The 27,241-nt window shown below is 46.2% G+C and overlaps 1 protein-coding gene across 9 annotated transcripts in view; it reads right to left on the bottom strand.

Annotated features, from left to right (window-relative positions):
• The window catches only part of CDC14B (cell division cycle 14B), a 1,298,523-nt gene extending 1,280,552 nt beyond the window's left edge, over positions 1–17,971 (bottom strand). For all 9 annotated transcript variants that reach the window (XR_011280342.1, XR_011280341.1, XM_069625680.1 and 6 more), the window contains exon 1: positions 17,518–17,971. Coding sequence is in view for 7 of the 9 variants with exons in the window: in XM_069625680.1 (XP_069481781.1) it covers positions 17,518–17,653 (136 nt within the window). In the remaining 2 variants the exon portion in view is untranslated. The remainder of the gene's footprint in view (positions 1–17,517) is intronic.
• Between the last annotated feature and the right edge of the window lie 9,270 nt (positions 17,972–27,241).

Below are 27,241 nucleotides of genomic sequence, written 5' to 3'. Positions count from 1 at the left end.
AGAGTCTCTTTGAATAATAGGTCAGCACAAACTCGGCAATGATTTTCCTCTTGGCTGATCTGTTTTCGTTGTGCCATGACATCGCGGGTAGGCCATAGATTCAAGCGTAATCTCAGGATGGCAGAACGTATTTGAGAATTTGGAGCCTTACACAAATAGGACTCAGTAACACCAAGTTTTTTTTCACCAAAATATTGCAGAATGAAGTGTTTATAAGTTAGACGGATTGAACGTGTATTTATCCAGTCTTGTGTAAAGATCTTCTTTTTCGCTCGGGCAGGGAAAACAGGGCACATAATTGCCAATGATACTTGGCTTGTAAAGACGCGAGACCCAGCTCATATCTCAGCCATGGCCCTGGGGTGCATTGTGGGACACCCAGAATTTGTCGCCAATATTTTGCTTCTAGCTTGTTAAAGAAATTGCCTTTGATGAGAATGCCCGATTCAATGCCATATAGCAACATTGGAATAATTTTCTGCCGCTAAATTGGAATTGCTGAGCTGATGGAAAATGTGCCAAATTTGTATAATATTAGCTTGGTCTGAGATATGGCTGGGGTCACCTTGTTTTCAATAATGGTCATCTGTGTATTAACAGTTGGCATGCCATCAAAAGCGAGACTTAAATAGGTATTGTTAGGTACAATTTCTAGGTTCACATTTTTGATTTTCCATACCATCCTGTTTCGAGTGGAGCATTTAAGAGCATTCAAAACGATTTGTGATTTTTTTAGGTTTATGATAAGTTCATTATTGTCAAAATATTGAGTAAGGGCTACAAGTAATTTTTGAAGCCCATTGGGGTCTTTGATATTAAGACGATATCGTCCGCGTACCAGAGAGCTTGTATCGCCACCTTATGCATCTTTGGTGAATCTGAATCAACACCCATGAAAGCTGTTTTTACGTTGTGGATGAAAAAAATGGAATAGTGCTGAAGCAAGTATGCAGCCTTCCTTCAGTCCTCTTGCAGTTTTGATCACTGATGACAAAAGGCCCATTATTGAGAGTCTAATCCGCACTGATGTAGCGGAGTGCAAATTATAGATAATGTTAGTTAGACTTGGAGGACATTGAGCTTTAATGAGTTTGTTCATTAGATTGACTCTCGATACAGAATCAAATGCAGATCGATGAAACCAAAGTAAATGGGAACTTTAATATTATGGGCCTATTTTTTTAATGTATTCAAGGTGAGTAGATTTATCGCGGTCCCCATTCCCGCGACAAATCCCGTTTGGTTTGGATCCCATTGTTTTGCTTCATGTGTCCAACAATTCAAATCTCTCAAAACTAGTTGTGTGAAGATCTTGCCAGGAGCATCGAGGAGTGCTATCGGACGGTAATTTGACGGCACTCCTCGATCGCCTTTCTTAAAAATGGGGACAACGAGAGATGTACACCAAGAATTTGGAATCTTTTGTGTTCGGAATATCTGTTTGAATAGGTTGTTAAGAATGATGGCCCCCTGTTTTGGATGTTCTCTCAGCATATGATTTGTTAGGCCATCTCGTCCTGCTGCGCGCAAAGTCGACAATTTGATTATTAGTTCTTCTAATATTTCCGCTGAGTGCTCCAGGCTCCACAGTGGGTTAGACTGCAGTGTATATTGATAGTCGTCACATTTTTCATCTTGGTAGAGAGCTGCTTCTGATATACCATTCAACTGTGTATTTACTGGGTGTTGTCCTGTTCTTTCATTGAGCAACGTCCATATTTGTGATACATTTTTGCTGGAAATTAACGACATGAAGGTTTCACTATCTTTTTGAAACATGTTGCCCTCATGTGAACATATCCAGTTTCTGCATCTGCATTTAAGGAACTTTATAGCTTGTTGTCTTTCATCAGGCGGAAGTTTGTAAATCGATCTTAGTGCTCTTCTATAGGTTGTCTTTGTCGAAGGTGATGGTCATAGGTATGACTATGTTTCTTTGATCGAAGGTCATGTAGGTTGTTCAAATTCTTGAACAGCGCCAATGTGTTCACATATGACTCAAAGTCAGGTTCTGATTGATAAATTTGTAATGCATCATTCAGCGTTGTTAATTTGTCGTACGTCCATCTAAAAAGGGTTTTAGCATTGTTAATAATTAATTTTGTTGTCATCCATTGTTGTTGTTGTGGGTTAAAGCCATCACCCCAGGGCCAGGTTAAGTCCAAAATTTGATGTTCACTTGCAGTCTGTTTTATGATTTCGAATTTTGACGCCTTCATAAACAGATCTTCTGATAGGAATACGTAGTCGATAGTGCTTGTCGAGGTTCCTCTTTGCCATGTAGGTCGCGCTGGTATATCTCCCAGCAATGAGCCGTTCGCCATTCGCAAATTACAATCTCGCATAAAATGTTTCCATCTTGTAATTTCTTGCAGGTTGTTTCTTTTAGTTGGTTCCATGCTGTTCAAGTTGAAATCACCTACAATTATGGTAGCAGTGATGTTAGATGTTTTGGCTATAGTTTCAAGCAAGCTAGATAAATCTTTATAGAAGATGTTATCAGAGATGGCAGCTGGATTTCTGTATAAATTGATGTGAGCTATGGCTAATTTACCCTTTGAGATTTTGACAAATTGAATGAAATTATTCGTAGATGCCCATGTTTGCAAAGCGAGACCTACACTGATTTTCACAGCAACCATTAAGCCTGCCATAGGTCGTCCTTTCGCTGCCGGAATAGCCGGTAGGAGAGTCAATTCATGGTTGTCTCAGATCAGCAGTGATGTCATCCACGTCTCCTGGAGGGCGACAATTTCAAAAGCATTAATGCAATAGTGTTGTTCCACTTGCAGGTGGCTGTTCCCTCTTGAATTCCAACTAACTAGGGACACATTTTTCTTGTTCGCATCGGGTAGTGGTTATGCTTTTGGTTCCAAGTCACAAAATGCGCACTGACAAGCTGACTGTGTTGGTTTGAAAGATTGTGGTTGGTCCCTTGATGATGTCAGGTCCTTAGACTCACAGGCTATTCGTTCAGGATCTTGGGCCAGCAGGAAACCCATCTCGAAAAGAACCATCTTGGCCCTCCAGAGAGTGTTCAGGACTAAGCCTGACTTGATCCACAGGCGCACAATCGATAGGTTGTTGTCACATAGGAATTCGACCTGATCAATGGCAGCCGACAAAACATCCTCCAGTTTGTGCATCTCATTAAATATGTTCAAAATACTGGATCTACGCAGATCTAATTTCTCATATGGAGCATTTCGACACTTGAGTATTAATGTATGATAATTTGAGAAATTGTTTTTTTGTGTTCATTCCTGGGTGCTTTTTCATTATCCTCTCTGCTTATTTGGTCATGAACATGTTGCTCCATCAGATTGGATCTCTGTTGTGTCTTGGGTATTGTGGATGAATATGTAACTGGCCGATTATCTTGCACTGCAATCTTCTGTTGGTTTACATTTAGTTGATGATCTGCTGTGCAATTTTGTCGGGGATTTTCTGCTGCAGTGGTCTTCGTGGAGGCAGCTAAGGTGATATCATTTAATCGTTGCAAAAGATAATTGTCTACCGCTGCTTTGATTTCTTCAGCGCAGTCTTTATATTTTGCTGATCTTGTAGTTCATGTGAAGCTTGTATTAGCAAAGCCGCCAGCTGCGTGCTAGCGGTATCCTTCGGCAACACCTGCTCCTCCTGGTCCTTTGATCGCTCAGCCGCAGCTTTCTCTGCGATTGCTACTAGTTGATTCAACGGGGAGTGAACTGGAGGAGGCATCTTTGTTGAAGATTGTTGTTTCACTATGGGTTCATCTTGTAAACTTTTTTAAGGTCGTAATTGTTACAGGAACTACTTTTGGGGTTGTAAGTGGTTGAGTACAGCTTGGGACGGGTTGCGTGAGATCTACGATTGGTGTTTGTGATTTAGCCTTTGCAGTTCTTTTTGGCTTGGGAATATTTTGATAAGGCTTTGAGACTAGATGTTTGTTTGTTTGTTTTATTATTTATAATGTGCAAGCGTACCCAAGGGTATCAGGGCACAGCCTTTACAAGAATTTGCGAAGCTTGGTTACAGGTCATGGAATATACAGTGAGACAGAAAGGTACACAGAAGTTATATACATAGCAACAAAGTACATGGATATTATATACATATGAACAAGAGTGCGCACGCGGTTACATTGTGTGCGGGTAGCATGAGAAGGGGACAGCCTGGCAATGGAGTAACTTTGGTGGCCTAGGTTTTCAGCCATGAAACTACATTGGAGCGGAAGCTCTGGTATGGATGTCCGCTCTGAGATTGGGCGGTAAGGAGTTCCACAATTTGGCTGCTTTGACTGGGAAGCTGTTGCCCTCTATGGTGGTACTTTTAAAATTAGGGACAGAGAGGCAGTCTTTGTAAGCTGTTCTGGTACGTCTCAGGGAAGACTGTCTATGGAATCTGTTAATCAGGTAGGTAGGGGCTGCGTTATTTAGGGATTTGTAGGTGAGCGATGAGGTTTTTAGGAGAATTTTGACATTGATGGAAAGCCAGTTATTCTGTTGACTAAGTCCTGAGATATGCTCTCTTTCGAAGATGCCCAAAGCCGCTCTGAGAGCATTATTCTGCAGAGTTTGTAGTTTGTTAGTGGTAGCATTGGAGGATCCCAGATAGAGGGTGTTGCAATAGTCCAGGCGGGACAATATGAGGGCTCTAGCGAGAGTGAGGCAGCTAGTGTCAGACAGAAATGGTTTAGCTGTGCGGATCAGTTTGCACGTATAGGCCGTGGAGGAGGCCAGTGAGCTCACCTGTCTTCTGAAAGAGAAGTTGGAGTCCAGGTAAAAGCCCAAGGTTTTGACCTCTTGTCCAACTTTGATGTTGTTGCCATCCATCATGAAGGAGTTGTAAGCAGGGCTAAGTTTCTTTAGACTGGGCGTAGTGCCTAGGATGACAAGTTCCGTTTTATCATCATTCAGGCATAGTCCATGTATGGCCATCCATGCCTGGATGATGATGTACACCCTATTCAGCAAGGCCAAATCCTTTCCATAATCTTCAGAAAGCAGAAGGAGGATCTGGGTATCATCTGCATAGTTAGTGTAGGTGATACCGAGATGATCCAGTTCATCGAAGAGGGGCTTGGTGAATATGTTGTACAGAGTGAGGGAAGACACAGGAGCCCTGTGGGACGCCCCTGGTGATTGGTATGGGGTCAGCCGCCGCTGTGGGTGAGAAGACCCTCACGGTTCTGCCGATGAGAAAGGAGGTGATCCAAGTGATGGCCTCAGTAGAGAAATTGGCTGATGTGTGGAGATGTGTGCAGAGGACAGAGTGATCGACCAGGTTGAAAGCTGCAGACAGATCGAGGAGGAGGAGTAGGGCAACTTGGCCGTTGTCTCTAAGCGTATCAATCTGAGCTTTCAGGTCAATGAGAGCAGTTTCAGTCCCATGTTGAGGGCGGAACCCTGATTGTCTGGAACCTAGAAGATGGTGTTCTTCCAGGTACTTCTGAATTTGTACGTAGGCAACCTTGTCCAAGATTTTTAGTAAAAAGGGAACGGTCGTAATAGGCCTGTAATTAGTGGGCGTGGCTGGATCAAGTGTGGGTTTTTTTTAATAGTGGAAGTACCCAGGATTGTTTCAGATTGGTGGGGATAGAGCCAGTAGTGAATGAGGCATTTATTAGTTTCGTGATGAAGGGGGAGAGGTCACGGGCAGCATCCTTGATAAGCTGTGATGGGCATAGGTCTCCCTGACAATTGGAGGGTTTCAGAGACAGGATGATTTTTTCTACTTCAAGAATCGTAACTTTAGCGAAGTTAAAGCGAGTAAGGTCTGTAAACATGGGCTTATCTGGTGTTTTTGAAGGGAGAGTGTCATTGAGGGATACTTTTTTACGGGCGATTTTACTTTGGAGGGTCGCAATTTTGTTTGCTAGGGCGCTTTGGATTTCTGAACACCAGTTTTTGTCTTTGGTACAGGTGTCAGGAGGTACTATGGGGGTTTCTACTTCTTAAAGGATGGAGAATAATTCCTTCATGTTCGATTTCGCAAGAGATATGCGAGAGTCGTAGGAAGTTTGTTTAGCCAGGTAAATTTCTTTTTTGTACAGTGTGGCTAGTTTGGAGAGTTTGAGTTTATTTGCGGCTGAGGGGGATTTTTTCCAAGTGGCCTCACAGTTCCTTTTTTGCTGCCTTAAATTTTTAAGGAAGGGTGTGTACCATTTATTTAGGTGTGTATTCGGTTTGCTTGGTCTCAATTTAAGGGGGGCAATTAGGTCCAGTGAGGTGGCCATGATCTTATTATATTCTTCGACCAAGGTCTCTGGGTCCAGGTTGTCTGGGAGTGAGTTGAGTGTGGGGAGTAGGTTCGGGATGAGTCTTTCGGCTGTCATATTCTTCTCGTTTCTTGTGAGGGTAGGCGGAGCCCTAATAATGGGTGGGGGTCTGTCGGTAGAAAGCAGGAACGGGACCAGGTGGTGGTCGGTCCAGGCTAGTGGTGAGATGTTTGTGATGTTCGCTAGACAGTTGTAATCGGCAACCCAATCGAGTGTTCTGCCTTTGGAGTGTGTAGGTGACATACTTCTTTGCGTGAAGCCTAGTTCTGAGAGAGTATTGACTATAGTACTGGCGGAGTGGTCTTCAGGATCATTGTAGCCCATATTAAAGTCGCCCAGGGTGAGAACTTGGGTAGAGCTTGTGAGGTTACTAGAGAGGATAGTGTTGATATCTTCATCAAAGGTGCCAATGGGGCCTGGCGAGCGGTAGATCAAATGGATGTTGAGAGTTTGGGTGTTAGTAAGTGGGACTTTGACTGAGAGTGTTTCGCATGATAGGACATTGGTAGGTGTTGCTAGTCTCATGGTGAGACTGCATTTGTGAATGATGGCAACACCTTCTCCTCTGGAATTGGGACGGTCTTGTCTCAGGATAGAGTAATTGTATGGGATTGCCAGCATAAGCATGGGGCCTGCTGCTGGGTGTAGCCAGGTCTCAGTAATGGCAAGAAGGTCAAGGTCTTCATTGAGTATCAAATCAGCGATTTCAGTAGTGTGAGCTACTAATGATCTAGCGTTGATCAAGGATGCCTTTATTTTGGGGCTGGTTATGTTTTTAGCAGTAGTGGTGTGGCGCCTATCTTGTGTTGAATCAAGGGTGGCCTGAGTAGAGGAGCCGAGTGATGGTCTGGAGTTGGAATTTTGGGGCAAGTTTGATTTTTTAGTAAAGGAACTAAGTGGGGTTTTAGAGTTCAGTGAGGTTGTCTGCGAGAGTGCGAGGGGCTCATAGATTTTGGCTAATCTGGCTCTGAGTCCTAGGTTCCGGTCGATAGTGCAGCGAGGAGGACTGGTAAATTGCAGTGTTTGAGGGTCATTTATATTTGGTATGCGAACTTGGTATTAGGCATAGCTGAGTATAGCATGTTCTGTAGCTGAGGTGGCTGAGGGGGCCATGCTGGGCCGTAGTGCAGTGTTAAAGAGGATCAAGATACATGCAAGCAAATTGGTAATTAATGGACACATGCTCGGTAGTAGTGGCAGGGTAAGTAGGCGCAGTTGACTCAAATGCAGGTAGGCAACATCTAGGTTTGAACTAAGCACAAATGACTTAAATGCAGGTGGGCAACATCTAAGTTTGAGATAGGTGCGATTAACGAAAATGCAAGAGGGTACATCTAGAATTAAAGTAGGCACAGTTGACTCAAATGCAGATAGGCAGCATCTAGGTTTGAGCTAAGCACAGATGATTCAAATGCAACAGGTTAGCACTACATGAACAAATAGGCAGCAATGGGTTCAGAATTTACATTGATAATTGCAAAGGTAGTGTGCAAGGAGCAGGTATAAGATCATAGAAATTGTAGGTAAAGGCAGATAGGATGTGCAACAGATTGGTAGAAATGCATAGGCCACCTAGGTTCGGTTTTATATATATATGACAGGATTGGTAGACGGTGGCTAGAGGGGGAGTGCATAGCTGGATGTCGCCGGGCTGATAGAGAGGCGCACATGCAATCTAGATATGGGTGTGCACAAGCAGTTTGGATTCCTTTGGCTGGGTTCACAGGCAAGCAAGAGTGGTTAAGCAGTAGTAGGTTACTGGTATCGATGTGCACCAAAGCTAGCACTTAGGGTATAGGTTGTCGTAAAGGAGCAGTTTACATATGTATACAACGGTGGGTGCGTACGGTGCAATAGTTTGCTATGTCGCTTTGGCGCAATGCTACTCATGGGAAGTAATGTGCGTAAGATAGCTGCTATCGGGAGAGCAGGAGCGCTGGGGGGGGTGTGTGAGAGAAGTTGCACGTTTAGGCAATGAGCCAGTGCTGTTTTGGCAGGAGGGTTGGCGGCAATGGCTGCAGATACTGCCGGTGGCGCTGTGAAGTACATGGCGAGTAGATTGCGTGAATCAGGCAGTCATTAACACAGCAGTACCTCGGAGATGACAGTTACGAAGTTGCCTCGCCGTTGGGTAGGTCCAGGGGGGCTGGCAGACGGCGGACATGGCGCGAACAGGCAGGGAACAGGCGGTGGCCTTGTTTCAGAAGGGCCTTGCTGAGGGAGGGCCGGCTTCGCCTGCAAGCGTCTTACTGGACGGTGTAATTGGCATGGGAGCCAATCGATTCGCGGCAAAGTCAGCTGGGGTAGGCTCGCCGGTTAGGAATTGAACTTCAGAGGCGGGCGGCCATCTTGGAATGGGTCGGTGCCTCGTGGATTTCAATGGTGGGGCCGGACACGGGGGATGCCGCTATCAGCAGGCCAGTGTTGTGAGGGAGGTAATCACAACTAAATCTCTGGGCATTTCGTTCGCGATAAAGCGGAGGCATGTGCAATGTAAATTGTGAATAAAGCACAGCGCCTTCACCGCTTCCCGCGTACTATGGTCAGAGCAGCCAGGCTTCCATCTAGGTTCCCGCTGCTCCTGCAGGGTCGGGTGCAGCTGGGCAGAGCCCCTGCTCCTCAGACTGAAGGAGGAAGTCTTGGTCGTCCTTTGATGCAGAGACGTATATTAAAAATGTCATCAATTTCTAGGCTGCAAGATTGTTGGAGGTCAATGGGTTGATGCTCCAGGCTAATCCAGGACGAGTAAGGTTCTGCAGAGACAGCACCCCCACAATTCCATTGGGCGTATTATTTGTGAAAATGTCAGTAACACAGGAGCTGCAACACATTCTACAGGAGTTTGTATGCTTTGATTTAGCGCATCTTTACCTTCGATTGATTGAGGACATAGGTTGGAAGGATTGGACAAATGAGTGTCTACAATTTTTGGAATTTGAGTTCTTTGTAGTTTGAGCTTCAGTTTGAGCGATTCAAACATCTTGAATAAGCTTTTGATCGTTGTATTTACTGCAGTGAGGGCGATTTCTATCAATCCATTAGTGGTTGGTTCTGCAAGTTGCTCCGTAGGTGAAAGGTGAAGCCTCAGATTTGGTTGTATGAATGAGGCGGCCAGAGAAATACTGGAGTCCATTGAACAGCGCACGTGGTAATCTGGGGATATTGTGGTTGAAGAGGTAGTTATGTTTCTGACACTTGCATGAATTGAAATGTCTGAGAAAACCTCATCACTTTCTGTAGTTTCTTCCACCATCGTTAACTGCGGTCTTTGCTTTTGTTTGCCGACAGGTGATTTCGTTATTTGCAGAATGGTGTTGTCAGAGATGGCTTGTTTATCACTTTGCTGTTCTTTTCTTATTTCAGTTGCGACTTTGTCGCTTATTTCCACGTGATGTTTGTCAACATTCGCTTCGTTAACAGCGCTCTTGGGCATAGTGCAAAAAGATTGTATATCTTTATTGAGGCTCTGCGCTCTTGAAACTGGCGCGAGTGTTATGGATTTACCTGAGGAGGCACGTTTCGGTTTCACTGCGAGTTTAGATGGATTTGTCGTTGGGGTCAGTGGGAGCTCTGGTAAGTCTGGTATATTGGATTGAAGTGTGTACATTTGCATATAAGAGCTTAACAGACTATCGCTCTGCATGCTTTTACTCTAGTCCTCTGAGTCACAATAAGATCAAACGTGAGATAATAAGATAGCAAATAAATACTGCCTATTATTATCCTATAATCCTGCACCTAGATGTTAATATAATGCTAAGGGTACTAACTTGCTCGTATAGAATGCTAGACCGCAGAACCGCATCTCCGCGGCTAAGCGGCCAAGCGGTCCAGATTACATACACGCCTTCAAGTAGGCATGGCAGCCGTAGTGCACAAAGCCTAAACAAACACAAATACAATGATTAGGAACTATAACAATTCGATAATAGTTGTTCCTTAAGGGTATGATATATGGTGTTCACCTGCTGGGATATGTAGTCCTTAAATAAAGTCCTTAGGCTTCCAAACCCAGTCTTTTCCATAGCAGGAGACAAGGTTTCAGCGGCCAAGCGGTACTTGGAGTTACTTGCTCAGCAGCATTTGACCTGGTGGACCAGAAGGTTCTCTGCAACCATCTATACTCAGCAGCACACTTTCCTCAACAAGCTATAGCTTGGATCTAATCATTCTTAAGCAGTAGAATGATGAGTCTTCTCCTCCACTACAGCTGCAGCAGACCCCATATCCATCACCTGTGGAGTTCGTCAGGGGTCATGCGTCTCCCCTACTATATATCATATATTCACTAAGACCCTTTTCGATGATCTGGATTATCTCGGTGTCACCTAGACTAACTATGACACCCAGATTCTCATTCCACTTACAGGGGATTACGATATGGATTTGGCCTTGGTGAACAGAATATACCTCATCATTCAGGCATGGATGGCACTCCATGGTCTATGCCTGAATGATGACAAAACAGAACTCATCATTCTGAGGACTATGACTAATATCAACAAACTTGGCCACAAATACACCTCCTTTGATATTGATGGCAATACGATCAAGGTCGCTAAGGAGGTATGACCCAGGCCCTGGGCCGCATGAAATGCGGGACGATAGAGGGTCTGGGAGATTAGGCGCGGGGTGGGGGGAAAACGGCACGAGAGCGTAGGGAGGGGCGTCCGAATGGCGCCACAAGAAACAAAAGCCCAGGAAGGGCAGGAAACGGCACCTGGGAAGGTGCGAAATATAACAGCAGGAGGTCAGGGGGTAACCCGGCCGCCCCCAGGAAGGAACAAAAGGCCGGGGGGGTATAAGTAAGTCTGGGAAAAGGAGAGGCGGCACAAACCAGGTAAGAGCTCACCTCTCTCGGGTAGGCTCTTGGTACCTGGAAAAGGGAAAGGAAAAACATTTGCTCTTGTTCATCGAACACAGCAGCAGCGAAGATGAAGTGCCACAAGGACAGAAGAGGGGGAGAGCGGAATCAGAAAGAACAGAGGAACAGACGGAGACGACGACCAAGAAAAAGATAAAAAGAAGGTACTGTGAATAATAACGTGGGGAATAAAATAGTAAAAATATTTAAAAATTGCGTCACGGTTTCGGGTAAGTCGCCCAGAACTAACGACAAAAAGAGCAGACGGGGGGGAAGAAAAGCAGGGAAGAATGGCTGGGAGATTCATCAGAAGAATCCAGCAGTGAGGACGAAGAAAGGGATCACCTAAAGGCTTGGGTAAAATGGAGAGAAGTGGTGAGCAAGGAAAATCGGAGTGGGGTACGGGGGGCAGGGATAGAACCCAGAGAGGCCCCGGTCCCTACCCCACAGGGGGCACCAGATGAGCCCAAGGAAGTTCTGGTCCCGACACCGCAAGGGACACCAGTAGTCCCGGTGCCCCAGGAAACGCCAATTGTAGCGACACTACAAATTGCGACCGTAGAGCCAAACATAGGGGCAGGGGCCACACCGCCGGTGGCAGCGGTAGAAAATGAGGCACCACTCATGACAAAATATGGCAGGCCAACCATGGGTAAAGACGCACAGGGCAGGTCAATGAAAGCGATGGCCTGGTACATAAATGATAAAGTAAGTTGATCGACATATTTACATTATTAGATTGCCAAAAAGGGGGATGAATGTAGCAGTCGAAGACATGAAAGAGGATGAAAAAAGCTTACTCAAAAAGGGGCCAGTAGTAAGGAACTTCGATAATTGGATGTCGGCCTTCACCATAATGTCGGCAATCATATTACAGAAATTCCCGGAAGACAGGGTAGCGTTAGTTGCTTATCAACAGAGGGTGCTGAAGGTCCACGCAGCATTTGGTGGGGACGCATGGCTGGAGTACGACCATGAGTTCAGAAAGGAGATCGACTGCTTTCCGGATATGGGCTGGGACGAGGAAAAATTTAACCTCTACATTTTTAATTTGCTGAAAGAAAAATGGGATTCCAGGGAGCGGAACAGAGGGGGACAGCAGAGAAGACAGTGCTGGCAGAACGATTACAAGACAGATTATAGATCGAGTAGCAGAAAGTACGACTCCAGCTACGACAGGAATAGGGAACAGAGCTTTCGGAGCAGAAATTACGGGCCGCAGAGAGGATGGCAGAGCAGCCTGCCCCCGACAACACAGGGTGGGAGCAGTGGGAGCACGGGCACGGTTCGAGCGGAACCTGGGCAATGCAGGAGCTTTGAAAAAGGAGTACCATGCAGCTGGGGATGGAAGTGCAAATTCAGCCACAAGTGCGAGAGATGCAAGGGTGACCACAGCAGCTCCAAGTGCCCAAGGGCCGCAGCTACGAGCAGCAGAAGAGACGAGATGCGGAAATAAGAGCTGGGGCAGGAAAGGGGCCACGCCGGTAAAGATCGAGAGAATGGAAAGGTGGCTCCGAAAATACCCCGACCAAGAAGCGGCAGAACAGATCAGGCAAGGCTTTAAGGAGGGTTTTAACATCCCGTCCACCGGGCAAGGAGCACAAGACATTCCTAGGAATCTAAAATCAGCAGTCGAAAACAGGGAGATAGTGACCAGTAAGATCAGGAAGGAAGTAGAACTGGGGAGGGTGGAGGGCCCATTCATGGCCCTACCATTCGAAGAATTCTTGTGCTCCCCGCTAGGGCTGGTGCCGAACAAAGAAGATGGGGAATACAGGTTGATACACCACCTGTTCTACCCTCCGGGGGCCTCGGTGTACGACGGCATCGCTCAGAGCGAAGCAACAGTAACATATACAGATTTCGAAGAGGCAGTGGAGTTGGTCAGAAAAGCAGGGGAAGGGGCATGGATGGCGAAAGCAGACATTAAATCGGCATTTCGCCTGTTGCCAGTCAACAGCAGATCACAAAAATGGCTATGTATGCATTGGGAGGGGGAATACTTCATCGACAAATGCCTCCCTATGGGGTGTGCCATCTCATGCACATATTTCGAGAGGGTGAGTTCATTTTTACAATGGGCGGTGGCACAAGAGATGAGGGAGTCCATGATGGTGCATTACCTAGACGATTTTTTATTCGTCGGCCCCAAAGGTACGGACATGTGCAAGGCAACACTGACAAATTCGTAGAAATAACGAGTGAGTGGGGTATTCCTCTGGCAAAGGAGAAAACGACGGTACCAACACAGGTTATACAATTCCTAGGTATAGAGATCGACTCGAACAAGGGGAGGTGTCTGATCCCAGAGGACAAAGTGACGGAGCTGCTCAAGACAATACAGGAACTATGAGGAAGAACCAAAGCAACAGTGAGGGAATTGCAAGCGCTGGCAGGGAAACTGAACTTCGCAGGAAGAGTCATACCGCAGGGGAAGGTGTTCCAGAGAAGGATCGAGCTGAAAACAAGGGGTGCTACCAAAGGGCACCACAGGGTCAGGCTAGGAGGGGGAATCAGGAGAGATCTAGAAGTATGGGCAGACTTTCTGGAAAACTTCAGGGGAACTGTGATATGGCGCTCACCAGTAAACGAGGAAGGTAAAAGGGTGTTGTTCACTGACGCAGCCGGTGGCTTTGGTTTTGGAGCAATACTGGGGAAAAAATGGTGTGCAGACAAGTGGCCAAAATCATGGCAGGTGGCGGAATGGACAAAGAACATAACGCTGCTGGAGCTCTTCCCGATATGGGTCGCGCTATGCGCATGGGGGAAGGAGCTAGGCAACAAGGAGTTGGCGGTATGGTCAGATAACATGGCAGTAGTGCATGTGTTAAACAAGGGAAGTGCGTCATGCAGTATAGTATTGGAATTGATGAGGGCAATCACACTGGAAAGCCTAAAATTAAATACATGCATAAAGGCGAGGCATATCGCAGGGGAGGAAAATGTGGTGGCTGATGCAATCTCTCGTTTTCAGTGGGAGAGATTGCCTTCAGTGGGAGCAGAGACCCGACGCCGACCAGGAAAAAACGCCCACGCCGCGGAAGGCATGGGTCCCATTGGAGGCACTAGAAAGGAAAGCACGGTTGGCCTCAAGGTCGAATCAAAAGAGGTGGGAGAAGAGCGGAAAAAGGAAAGGGTCATCGACAAGCTGACCAGAAATGCCCTGACATGCAAGACGGGTAAGCAGTACGCAAAGCATGTAAAAGATGTGTTGTTGGAAACAGGTGTAAAAGAGGTGGAAAAAATATCAACGGAAAAAATCTGTGAATTTCTTGAAGGGGCATTTGCCAAAGGTAAAAAGAAAAGCTGGGCAGCACCGCACCAGGCGGCGGTGGCATACACCACAAAAGTGGCAGGCATACCGGGCCCGACTGACAGCGTTAAGATAAAATATGCTATGAGGGGATGGGCGAAGTTAGAAGGGAAGAAACCTGAGAGCAGAAGGCCGGTCAATTTTGGGAAGTTGATAATTTTACTGAAAGTACTGCAAGATACATGCAGCAGCACATACGAAACTGCGCTTTTCAGGGCAGCATTTGCACTAACTTATTATGGGGCTTTCAGAATAGGGGAACTGGTGGCCAGGAATACGGTGGCAGGAGACGGCCTGGCAAGGAAAGACATTAGTATGGGTATCAAGGGGATGTCGATAATGCTAAGGAAATCTAAGACAGACCAAGGGGGGAGGGGGAGAGCGATAGATCTCAATTGCATCAAAGAGAAGGACCACTGTCCCAGATGCATCACCAGGGAATTTTTAGATCTACGACCAGAAGTCGACGGGCAGTTATTGATCCATAGGGACGGCAGCGCGCTCAGCAGGTACCAGTTTCAGGCGGTATTGAAACAAGCGGTGGCGGAAGCGGGATGGTATCCAGCTGAGTTTTTGACACACTCTTTCAGGACAGGGGCAGCAACCTCCGCGTGGGCGGGGGGCCTGGGAGCAAAGGGGGTGGGACGAATTGGGGGATGGAAGTCACAATGTTTTAAGAGATACATAAGGGAGGAACTGATATGACACTTTTCTCCCCCGTTTCCACAGAGGTCGGACCCTACAAATCTGCCTGGATAGTGGGGCATTCTTTTGTGACCCGGGCAGGCAGGTGGCTGGAAGAGGTGAAACAAGGATTACATTTCAGTTACACAATTACGTCATGGTGGGGCCTCCCGGGGATGCACTGGGAGGACATCCACGAAAGGCTATCGCACCCAATAGGTCCCCCCCGCCCGCCCCGAGTACCTGGTTATACATTTGGGGGGGAACGATCTGGTGAGCACGAACAGGGGCAAATTGCAAAGAAATATCTGCGAGTCACTGCATAGCATAGCCTGCAGCTGGTGGAAGACAGAGATTTTTATGTCAGAAATAATACCCAGAAGGATCTGGCACGGGGCACAAAAGAGGCACGCAACTGAGATAGCGAGAAAGAAACTAAATAAATCAGTAGAGAAGTACTGCAAGAGTACAGGATTGCATTTCATAAGAGATGGCTTACACCAAAACAACCCGGACATGTTTCACCAAGATGGAGTGCACCTATCAAAGGTTGGGATGGGGGGGTTTTCCGACAACATTTTTAGGGTACTTCAAGCAAGAGGCTGTAGGTAAGGGGCTTTTGGTGGGGGGGCCTGAGCAGACGTAAGGAACACCCACCCAGGTGTGGCGGCATGTGCCCAGGAACGAAGGCTCAGGGATAACAAGGACTCAGAAGGAGCCTTGAGCTGCTTCGGATCTGGACAATGTGCCCAAAAGCATATGGCTATGTAATGTTTTTTGTTATGTTGGATTTTCTGTAAGAAAATAAAATGCCTACGGCCTACAATTTTTCCATACACAAGTTGTCTGTAATTTATTACTTAGGTAGGGATATGGTAAGAGCAGCAACGTGAACCCACACTACTCAGCCTAAAAACTCTAGGCTTTTACCTGGATTCTAGCCTGACTTTGGCAAAACAGGTGAATGCAATGGCATCTTCTACAGCTTACACTTGTAAGTTAATCAGATCTGCCAGACCCTATCTATCAACAAGTAATTTTATCACACTGCAAAATAACGCCTTGAGAGCAGCGCTGGGAATACCTAAAAAAGAACATATCTCAGTAGCAAGGAGACAAACTAACTGGCTTTCCACTACTGACAAAATCAGGCTAAAAACTGCTTTATTGACCTTCAAGTGCCTTAACAACGTGGCACCCCATTACCTAACGGACAGAATCAACAGGAACCCCACCCTCCGACCCACCAGAGCCGCATACACCAACTGCCTGACAGTCCCTGCCTTCAAAATGACAAAAAATTGGCGGGAACAGTTTCCCAGTCAAAGCTGCCCAACTTTGGAACTCCCTTCCTCCCCATTTTAGGGCGGACCAAACCTATGCCAACTTCAGACTTCACTTTATCAACTGGCTCAAAGAAAACGATCATTAACACTAGTACGGCCCACGAACTTTCACCGCCTTTTGTATATGTTTCGTTATCTCTTGATGTACTGTACACAACTTTCTCACTACTGTAATATATCAATGCCTATGCATCCGGTAACTTATTTATTTGTACTGTAGCCTCCTCTGATTTGAATGTACTTCATATTTTATCCTGTACTGCATTTTTTAACTTTGTAAGCTGAAAATCTCCTTGTCATTGCGCCCTGATATACCCTCGTTCTGGTGCGAATTATAAATAAACAAACATAGTACAGCAGTTTGAGAAGACAGGGGAAATGGCGAGTGCCATAGGGGCGGCGATGGATAGGCGGGAGATAGGAGGGGGGGCTGCACAGCACAGTATGAGCGCAAATTCACCAGGTGGCCTACTAGGCAAGGGAAGTAAGCAAACAGATCCAAAGGGAACACTGCAGAGAGGTTAAAACACACACCCACACACCAGGATTCAAGCTACACCAGAGACACAGACTGCAATGCAAGATGGGGTGCAGGGATGTTAAAAACCACACCAGGATTCGAGTTACACCAGAGACACAGAATGCAATGCAAAATGGGGTGCAGAGATGTTAAGAAACACACCATGGTGTGATGTTTGCACAAGAGTCACAGAAATGCATTGAGAAGAAGGATGAAGTAAGACAGGATGGCAGAAGAGAGTGGGCACATCTTAGTTCAACTGTTTGACTCACACGTATTCCAGAGGGGTGCACAATGTTCCAGAGGACCAAGTTCGTGCAGCAACAGACTGCAACCATGGTGGCTGTTCCATGAGATGCAAGAGGAGGGGGGGGGCACCTAGGCCCAGGCACAGACATGGTCTTAGTGGTGGGCCTTGGAATCAAACGCAGGTAAAACCAAGTCTAGCCCTCTGGGTGCACAGCTTTACCATTACTCGGATCCTAAACCAGCATCATTTATTGTAATCCCTTCCCCGATTGCAAGACCGACCTGCTATGCTGATGTAGTTGTCCAAGCATGGGGGCAGCGCTCTGTTCTTGGAGGCGGAGCTCCGCAGAACGCTGGAGGCGGACCTGTGGCCCCGGTTGGTAAAGTTCATCATGCTGGCAGATTCCTTGCGCTTCATGCTGGGGGTTGCGGTGGGTTATGCGTGTGGCAGTTGTGCTTCTGTTGCAGCACCGTGGGCATAGTGCTGCGGCAGGTAAACTGGGAACGATTCTTTCCCCTCGTGCTCCGCGATGCACTGGGTGACCTGGCCAGTTCCTCCGATGCTGCCGCGGTTGCCGGTGCTCCCTTTCTGCAGGAGAATTCTCTTCTTCTCGCTGCCGGCTCATTGGTGGACCCGCGGCGGCCCAGACTTCTCCCTCCCCCGGAGGCTAGTCCCAGCTGCCCCGCCCGCGCAGAGTCCGCGCGGAGCCGACACCTCATTGGCCCAGTACTGAGTGACGCTACCTGTACCCGGTGCACTGTTTGGCCTCCTGTGGTGACCTCATAATCGACTGTAGGAGTTGCAGAAGCCCCGCTGATTTCTGCACAGGATGTCTCGGCTACCGTGGCAAAGTTTCTGTGCCCGCAGGCTGCCAAAGGTAGTTTATCATACAAATAAATTACCGCCCAACACCGGAAAACTCTTAACATGGAGATTTTACACCAGGAAGGGGGGAGTTTTGTTTTTACGTTATTGATTTTCGTTTGAAGAAAGTAAATATTAGGCAGGAGGAAGTTAAAATATGTTCTAAAATATGTCCTTTTTCACACGAGAACAGAGCGTTTGTGCAACATACTTTTCAGACTCCACTATTTCAATATCGAGCATTCCTCATTATTTATATATGAGTGTTTTTTTGGACAAAGTCAACGTTTTTACAGTAAATTGACGCTTATTTTGGCTATTTGTAAAACGCAAATCTATCTCCGATGGGCAAAGGAGTTCTGTAAAAAGCAAGGGGTACGTTACATGTTGTGCTTGTAAAGCTGGCCTTAGACTGGTAGGTGACATTTATTAGTTAATTACAGGAAAGGGGTGATTAAAGGGAGCCCCGCTGGCACCAGCCACGTCCTTCTTCCCCAAACGTCTCTCTGTCTATTCTCGTGAACCCTGCAGGGGCAGGGTGCCACTCAAGTGAGACAGCAGGATCAGCGAGTAAGCCGACCCTACACATCTCTTCTTCACAGAGACTGTCCAATGGTAACACAACTAAGGGAATCTGAAATCTGGGCTTATGAAACAAAGATAAGCAGGTCTTAAGCAGTTCCTTCCACTCTTAAAACTAGTCGGCTCTGCACAAATGGCAACCTGTGAGGAAGGGATGCAAGCTCCACATCCTCTCCTCCCACTGGACGACCTCCAATCTGGAACTTAAAACAAAACTGTTGGGGTACCTGCTCCTCTCCATCATCACACGTTCCAATTTGCGTACTGTTGAGTTCAGGGTTTGGCCACAAATGACTCTGACACTCCAGTGAACTGTTAACTTATTTACTTAAGTTTAGGTACACCAAATACAGTTCTTAGAGTCAGGTAAGTAAAAGGGGACATAGGACACCCACCGGCATCCTCTCTCAGGGCTTACATCCTTGCAACTAACAAACCTGGAACTCACTCATAGATAAACATTCTAAGCCCTGCATTCCATCTCAAGATTCTAGTCACTTGCACCAGATGAATGCAAAGTTAATCACAACACATCTTTCCCCTATAGGGACAACAACAAGAACAGTAAAGTATCGGTGGCAAGATCAATATTTCATCAAAAGATTTGTCCAGTAAAGTCCCACCTGAAAAACAAAAGATTATTCAAAGCATTTCATATATAACCACAACCAACTCCAAAAGGTTTAGACCCTGTCACCACTTCAAAATCTATTAACATTAACATCAATGTCCATCTGTGGATTAAAATTAAAAGTCCACCTGTGGAGAGAACATATTAATCTGCCTACATAGAACAGCTAATGATGAACACTGTTATCAACTTAATAACTCTAATGAAGATTTAATAAACACTCAAAACCTTAATATCTTATCTCACTCAAACATCACCGCACACATGTCTACCAACATATGCCAAAACAATGGCACCAAAGTCTAGGAACAACATTTCCCTTTTTATACAGACAGTGTAATGGACAGTAGTCCGCTTAACGGTTCACCTCAACCATTGCACCTTTTTACACATGCAACACATGTAATGGACAGTAGTCCGCTCAACGGTTCACTTCAACCATTGCACCTTTTTACACATGCAACACATGTAATGGACAGTAGTCCGCTCAACGGTTCACATCAACCATTGCACCTTTTCACACATGCAACACATGTAATGGACAGTAGTCCGCTCAACGGTTCACCTCAACCATTGCACCTTTTTACACATGCAACACATGTAATGGACAGTAGTCCGCTCAACGGTTCACCTCAACCATTGCACCTTTTTACACATGCAACACATGTAATGGACAGTAGTCCGCCTGTGGAGAGAAATATGTTAAACTACATAACTCAATTAAAGAGAGAGACATGTACCTACAACATCACTCTAATAAACTAATATATATCAGCTCTAGTATCTCAACTCTAATCGCCAGCACCTCTGCATTCTCTCCTACTTCACCATTGCATAGAGAGTAACGGAGGAACACAGAGCTCCCATCCCCATCAAACTTCATAACTGAGTCAGGCCTCCCGCTGCAGCACTCATGCCGAACTCCAGGACTCCACACAAGCCAACCGCAGCAACCTTCGGTTCCAGTCAAAGGTAAGCGCTGACATCGGATAACTTTGTCAGTGATCTCAGCTGCCTTCATTATGACCAATAGCGTGTAGCCTTGGCGCAACAGATGTTTGCACAGTCCATGGGCCCCAGGCCCCTCCTAGATCCATTAACAACTTCCAACTCTTCTGAATGTTTGTACAGTCTCAATTCTCTTAAATGCTTTATGAGAGACTGCCACCTTGAACTTCACCATGCCAATGAATGAATGAACCTTGCTGCTCCAATGAACTTCACAGCTCCTTCTAATAACCATAAGTCTCACAGAGCCCACTGCACTTTACAGCAGACCGTTGTACCTTTCAACACTAGAACTTCTTGTCCCCACTGCCCTTTGCAGCACACCCTTGTCACTGAAGTGCCTCTTCACTCCCTATGCAGTGCCTCTTCACTGCCCCGTGCAGCACTTCACTGCCCTCGCAGCGCCTCACCTCTTCACTGCACCATGCAGCACTTCACAGCCTCTGCAGCGACCACTCACTGCCTCTTGCAGCACCTCTTGACTGCCTCTTGCAGCACCTCTTAACTGCATCTTGCAGTGCCTCACTGCCCTTGCAGAATCTCTTCACTGCCTCATGCAGCACCTCTTCACTGCCTCACGCAGCACCTCTTCACTGCCTAACGCAGCACCTCACTGCCCCTGCAGCGCGTCTTCACTGCCTGTCGCAGCACCTCACTGCCCTTGCAGCACTTCTTCATGCAGCGCCTCACTGCCTCTGTAGCATCTCACTGCCCCTAGCAGCGCTTCACTGTCTCTGCAGCACCTCTTCACTGCCTGTTGCAGCGCCTAACTGCCCTCGCAGCACCTCTTCATGCAGCGCCTCACTGCCTCTGCAACATCTCATTGCCCATTGTAGCGCCTCACTGCCCTGGCAGAACCTCTCCACTGCCTCATGCAGCACCTTTACATCCATAGCTGCTCTGTTATTCCAGTGCCTTCGTAGCGCCTCTGTCTGGGCCTTTCTTGCCCCCTCTGTCTCTGTATCACCTCTGTCTGGACCTCAATTTCCCTCACTGCACTTGCCGTGCCTCACAGCCATCCAGCGCTCTTACCTGAGAGAGGATCACTTCTCAGAGGGAGGGGGGCGGTGGGTGTCTCCCTTTGGTGCTGTCCCCCCAGCACAGCCAGATCCCATCCTCGTCGCCAGTGTTGAGTTCAGGGTTTGGCCACAAATGACTCTGACACTCCAGTGAACTGTTAACTTATTTACTTAAGTTTAGGTACACCAAATACAGTTCTTAGAGTCAGGTAAGTAAAAGGGGACATAGGACACCCACCGGCATCCTCTCTCAGGGCTTACATCCTTGCAACTAACAAACCTGGAACTCACTCATAGATAAACATTCTAAGCCCTGCATTCCATCTCAAGATTCTAGTCACTTGCACCAGATGAATGCAAAGTTAATCACAACACGTACCTTGTCATCCTCAGTCTTGACTGCAAACCTGATAACGTGCTTTACTCTGAATGGATCTGACCACTTACTCGTCCCAACCCTATGGGCCAGAGGCAGTTTGATTCTTAAAGTGTCCCTGATACACAGTGCCACTCCGTCTCTCACTACAACCCGATCATACAGCTCCTTGTTACTCAATTGGCTTCTTTCGATATTCTCCCTCACACGTCCCACTCTCTCTGATAAGGTAGGACGACCCATCCAAGAGGGAAAAAGCTTTGTGTTGGTTTTCCATCCCCTACTGAGCTCAAAAGGCGAAACACCATTGGTACTTTGCGAAGTAAACCTGTGAGCTCTCACAACCTCTTGTACAACAATTTTTCATTTTCGTCCATTCACCCCTGCCCACCTGATTGCTTCCTTCAGAATCATATTAAAACGCTCCACCACACCATTGGTTTGTGGGTGGTAAATGGCACTGGTTTTGTGTTTGATGGCATGCATATGGCAGTAGTCACTCCATTAATTTGATCTAAACTGTGTGCCATTACCAGTCACAATCACTCTGGGATACCCCGCTCTCCCACACAATTCTTTAAGAAAATCCACCATTCTACCCACGTTTGTCACTAAAACTTCTGCCCATCCGGTGAGCAGATCCAGCACAACAAACAGTATGAGTATACTCCATCACACCAAATGGGACCCAAAACATCTATACCAAGTTTTCTCCCACGGCTGTTTGGGTGTATCAGTTACTGCCATCGGACACTTTACGTTCACACACACTTTGTCACTTCTCTTACAAATGCAATCCCTAACAGCCCTTTCAACTTGAATGTCGCAGGCCGGCCATCAGTAGTCGTTGCAAATTCTTTGTTTCATTTTTGCTATGCCCTGATGCCCTTCATAACTCAAGTCAACCAAGCGTTTTCTGACACCTTCCGGGGGAATGATCTTATCACCTCTCCACAACAATACATTCTGAATCGATAACTCATCCTTCATCTCCCAAAGGCTCCGCAGACCCCAGGATTCCACCTGATTCTTGTTGAGCTCTCCTTTGCACTGCACTCATGAACTGAACCAGGTTGACCTCATTCTGCATCTCTCTGTCCCAGTTTTCCCTAGAGACCGAACTGTATCAATCTCGACAACCACCACATCCGCATAATCTTTTTCAACATTGGCAGACATTCTTGAGAGACAATAGGCAGCATGATTCTCCACTCCTGGAATGTATTTAATGGTGCAATCATAGTCTTGAAGACGAGAGACCCATCTTCTGATTCTTCCTGACACCTTACCCAACACCTTTGCTGTGATTATCTCAACTAAGGGCTTATGATCCGTATGAAACGCAAAACTTGTCCCCCATGCCAAATTGCACAACTTCTCTGCTGCTCACTTTACTGCCAGAGCCTCCTTTTCAACGGTTGCATAATTTTTCTCTGCTCCCTTCAAAAGCCTCGAAGCAAAAGCTATCTGGTACTCTGTACCAGCTTTCAGTTGGGCCATTACAGTCCTCAATCCCACATTGCTAGCATCTGTTGTAATGAGTGTGGTTCTTTCTCTCTTATAATTCTACAACACAGGAGCTTTGGCTAAGGCATATTTTATGAGCACAAACTCTGTCTTGCAGGCGTCATCCCACACAAATGCGCCTTTGCTTTTGAGAAGATCCCTCAAGTTAACCGTGTGAGAAGCAAAACTGTTAACAAATCCTGAATAATACTCAGCCATTCCCAAGGATGTTCGCAACAGATCTCTGCTTGTCGGAGCAGGCATTTCCTCAATAGCGTTCGCTAAATTTCTCTTCGGGCGAATTCCTTTCTTCGAAAAAAAAGTGGACCATGTATTCAATCCCACTCGTGTTAATTTTGCATTTTTCCTTACTGAGCGTCATCCCAGCTCTCCATAGTTTTTCAAACACCCCCTCAAGTCTCTTGTTGTGAGTTTCCAGACTGTCCGCATAACCCAAAATGTCACCCTGGAAGAAGAGAACTCCTGGATCTCAATTGAATATTCGATACATGATCTTCTGAAAGACGGGCGCTGCGGAAGTGAGCCCAAAAGGCATTTGCTTATACTGAAACAGACCTTCTGGCTTTATGAACACAGTTAAATGCTTGAACTTCTTGTGCAATTTCACTTGATGGTAAGCCGAAGTGAGATCTAACGTCGAAAAGAAGCTCACTGGACCCATGGTGGAGATAATCTCTTGGGTATTTGGCAGTCGATGTCTTTCCGGTACAATGCATCTATTCAGTTCTCTCATGTCTAAATAGATTTGTATCTTGCCCGAACTCTTCCTCACCACAACCTATGGAGAGACCCACTCTGCATTATCAATGCTCTCAATTATGGCCTGTTCAACTAACTTCTTCAGTTCTGATTTAACCTAATCTCTCATTGAAAGAGGAATGTTCTGCATTCTTTGCGCTAGTGGCGCTCATTTTCTTTTTAGTCTGATCTGGTGAACGAACCCTCGTAGGCATCCGACTTTGTTCTGAAATATCTATTGTACTGCACTCATGCCTTCTGATGGTGCTTTCACTGAACGCACTGCATCTTCAGCATTGAAATAAAGTTTAACAGATACATTTTGTTGGTGTGTCCAACAGGAGTGGTGAAGCTCCCTTTATTGAGACATAAATCTTTCCAGAAGGGTTCCTTCCTTTGAAGCTCTGGGTTGTATTGAACCACCCAACTTTATGGTCGCTCCCCCATATGCCCTTGAACATATATCAACCTCATTGAGATATTCGGGGTCCGACACAGATTTCCTCTGCCATCAATGTATACTTGGCACCTGAGTCAGACTTCACCATCATGGGAACCCCATTCACAGACACAGGTGCTATCGGGCTATCGACTTCCTCATCTTCATCCACTACTTAATTAATACTGTCCTCCTGCTCCCCCTCGCTGTGATCGCTTCCAATCCAATTGGTGGTTTTCTTGACTTGGCAGCATCTCGCCAAGTGTCCTTTCCCTTTGCATAATCTACAAATGTTCTTTAGAGCAGGGCATTCAGGGTCATTAGCCCAATTATATCCACTATCACATCTGAATCACCTCCTACTGTCACCACAACCGCTTCCATGAGAGTTAAACCTTCCCCTGTTCTCAAAGTTCCTTCTTCCTCTGTACAGCCTCTCATTTGACAATTTCTTCCTTTCCATAATATTCACACCTCCCACAGCGGCAATCGACTCCGGGTGATTAGGGTGGACTCCTGCTTGGGTGTATCAGACTTCATGCTTGAATCCTTCAACCTGGTTTCCAACATCTTAACACACTGTTCTGTGTGTTCGACTTCTTTTGCAATGCGTAAGATGGTGTCAAGAGGTGGATCATCCTCAGACCAAAGTTTCTCCCTAACTTTGCTACTACTGCACTCCAACATTAACTGGTCTCTCGTCTCTCATCTAGTTGTTGGTTAAACTTATATGTCTTTGCCAGTAGATAGTAATATGTTTGAGGACTGTCACTGGTACACACGTCATTTTAGAACAGTCAAAGGCAAGCTAGTGCCCGGCTGTGACAAAATGACTACTGCTCTGGGACTACTGGGGTGAGTAGTGGCCAGACCACCTGCTCAACGTTGCTGCTACTTAACCAGTAGTGATCCAAATCATAAAGGTAAAATGGACACAGCCCTGTTGACTAAAAACAATAGCAAAATCATACCCATGTGTGAATGCTGATGGTATGATTGGTGCTGTTATGATGCCATAAAGGCAATAAGATGACGATTATTATAATGGAGACTGGTAGTGTTATTTGTATGGTATATGTGCCAGAGAGATATTTTTTTAAAATTATTATTTATTTAGTTGATTTAATCAATTCAATGATTTTTACAAAACATTGTAGAAGGAGAGAGAAAACTGAAAATTAACAATGTGGGTGGAAGTTGATTCGAAGAAGAGACGGAAAAGAAGGAAGAGAAGAGAGCTGAGACAAGCAGAAGATGAAAGCAGAGGTAGAAAAGTAGAGAGCAGAGAAACGGTGAGGATAAAGGTGAAAAATGAGGAAGAAGAAGTAGAAGTGAGGGAGAAGCATTTTTGTAGAGAAACGTTAATGTAAAGAGACATTTCTCTACTTGGGTTATTATTTAGCAGCTAGCTCTATTGGGTTTTGAGTAGCTGACTCTGCTGGCCATTTTGACAAAATAGCTTTAAGAGTTTGTGTATTGGCAATTGTCCAGGTTGTTCTTTCTCCGCTCATCAGGCAGCTCCACCATACCTCCTCTTCCCTCGTGTAGGACGCCGAGAGGTGTGCTGACAATAATTTCTCGCCTATTTCTTTTGTTCCAGGGCAGTTTAGTAGCAAATGGCATATAGTTTCCACCTCTGCTTCGTTTTCACAGAAACGACATGAGTCTGAGGTGCTTTGACCTCTCAGCTTTAAAATCTCGTTTGTTGCCAACAAGTTTAATCGTGCTCTCAAAAACAAGTTTCTGGCTGGTTTGCTAGGGAACTTGGTCAGGTAGTTTGGGACAGAGTTCAGTTTGGTTTGATGTGGCGGAAGGTGGCTGACTGATTTCGCTTTTGTAGCAATGTCCGAGGTTTTAATCCAGTCAAGCTCGGCCATTCTCCTTTTTATTTTTTTCGGTTACCGGACAAAGTCATCCTCTGAGAACTGGATTTCAAGCAGTTTTGCTTTACACGCTGCTTCCCAAGAGTTTAGCACGTTGCAGCGTGCGGCTGTTATTTCTGCTCGTATTGTGGCTAATAAGTGTGGACAATCTGGGAGCAACGTTTTCCTGCATAATGACATTGCTTTGATCTCTGTAGTCCCTCCCAGAGAGAGAAGACCTAGCTCTCTTCTGATTAAAGGGATAGATGTGGACTTTGGGAGGGCTAGTACCGTACGCCAGAAATGACCCTCTAATTTCGACCACAGGTGTCCAGGTGTGTGTGGCAGGGCTTCCGCTGCGTAGGTAAGGGACGGAACCACTTTTGCACGATAGAATTTGATCACTGGGAGCAAGGAAAATCGTCTGAATTTCTTGTCCAGAGCGTGGGCTTGTGCCGCCAATTTGGTCGCCTTGGCCATTAACGAGCTCTGTAGGGTTGAGTTTGTGTTCGAACAGTCGAGCATTATTCCCAGGTATTTAAAGTTGTGGACTTTTTCTAGGGCGACCCCCTCCAGATGCCAGGACGTTTTTTCTTTTGGTCGTTTCCTTTTTTCTAGGACCAGGATCTTTGTCTTCGATACATTGATGGTAAGATTGTTTTCTCTGGTGTAAGTGGCCAGGTTGTCTAACTGGCGCTGAAGGCCAATCGGCGTCAAGTCCATTAGTATAAGGTCGTCTGCGTATAATAACCTTGTAGTTTTCTGGCTTCCCATGGACGGGGGGGGAAAGAGCGAATGGGTAGTTCAGATTCCTTGAAGTCACCAAGATACGCAATGAAGAGGGCCGGGGCTAATGGACAGCCCTGTTTTACCCCTCTTTCCACAGAAATTTCCGCTGACAACCCGCTTGGTTCAGCCTTATGCGGAGCTTTGTGGAGCGCTTGGATCGGTTGAAGGAT

Source organism: Ambystoma mexicanum, chromosome 6p, assembly GCF_040938575.1.
Source record: "Ambystoma mexicanum isolate Mex_15411 chromosome 6p, UKY_AmexF1_1, whole genome shotgun sequence".
NCBI classification, from domain to species: Eukaryota; Metazoa; Chordata; class Amphibia; order Caudata; family Ambystomatidae; genus Ambystoma; species Ambystoma mexicanum.
Note: the sequence above shows the minus strand (reverse complement) of the source record. Positions and strands in the feature narration are given on the sequence as shown.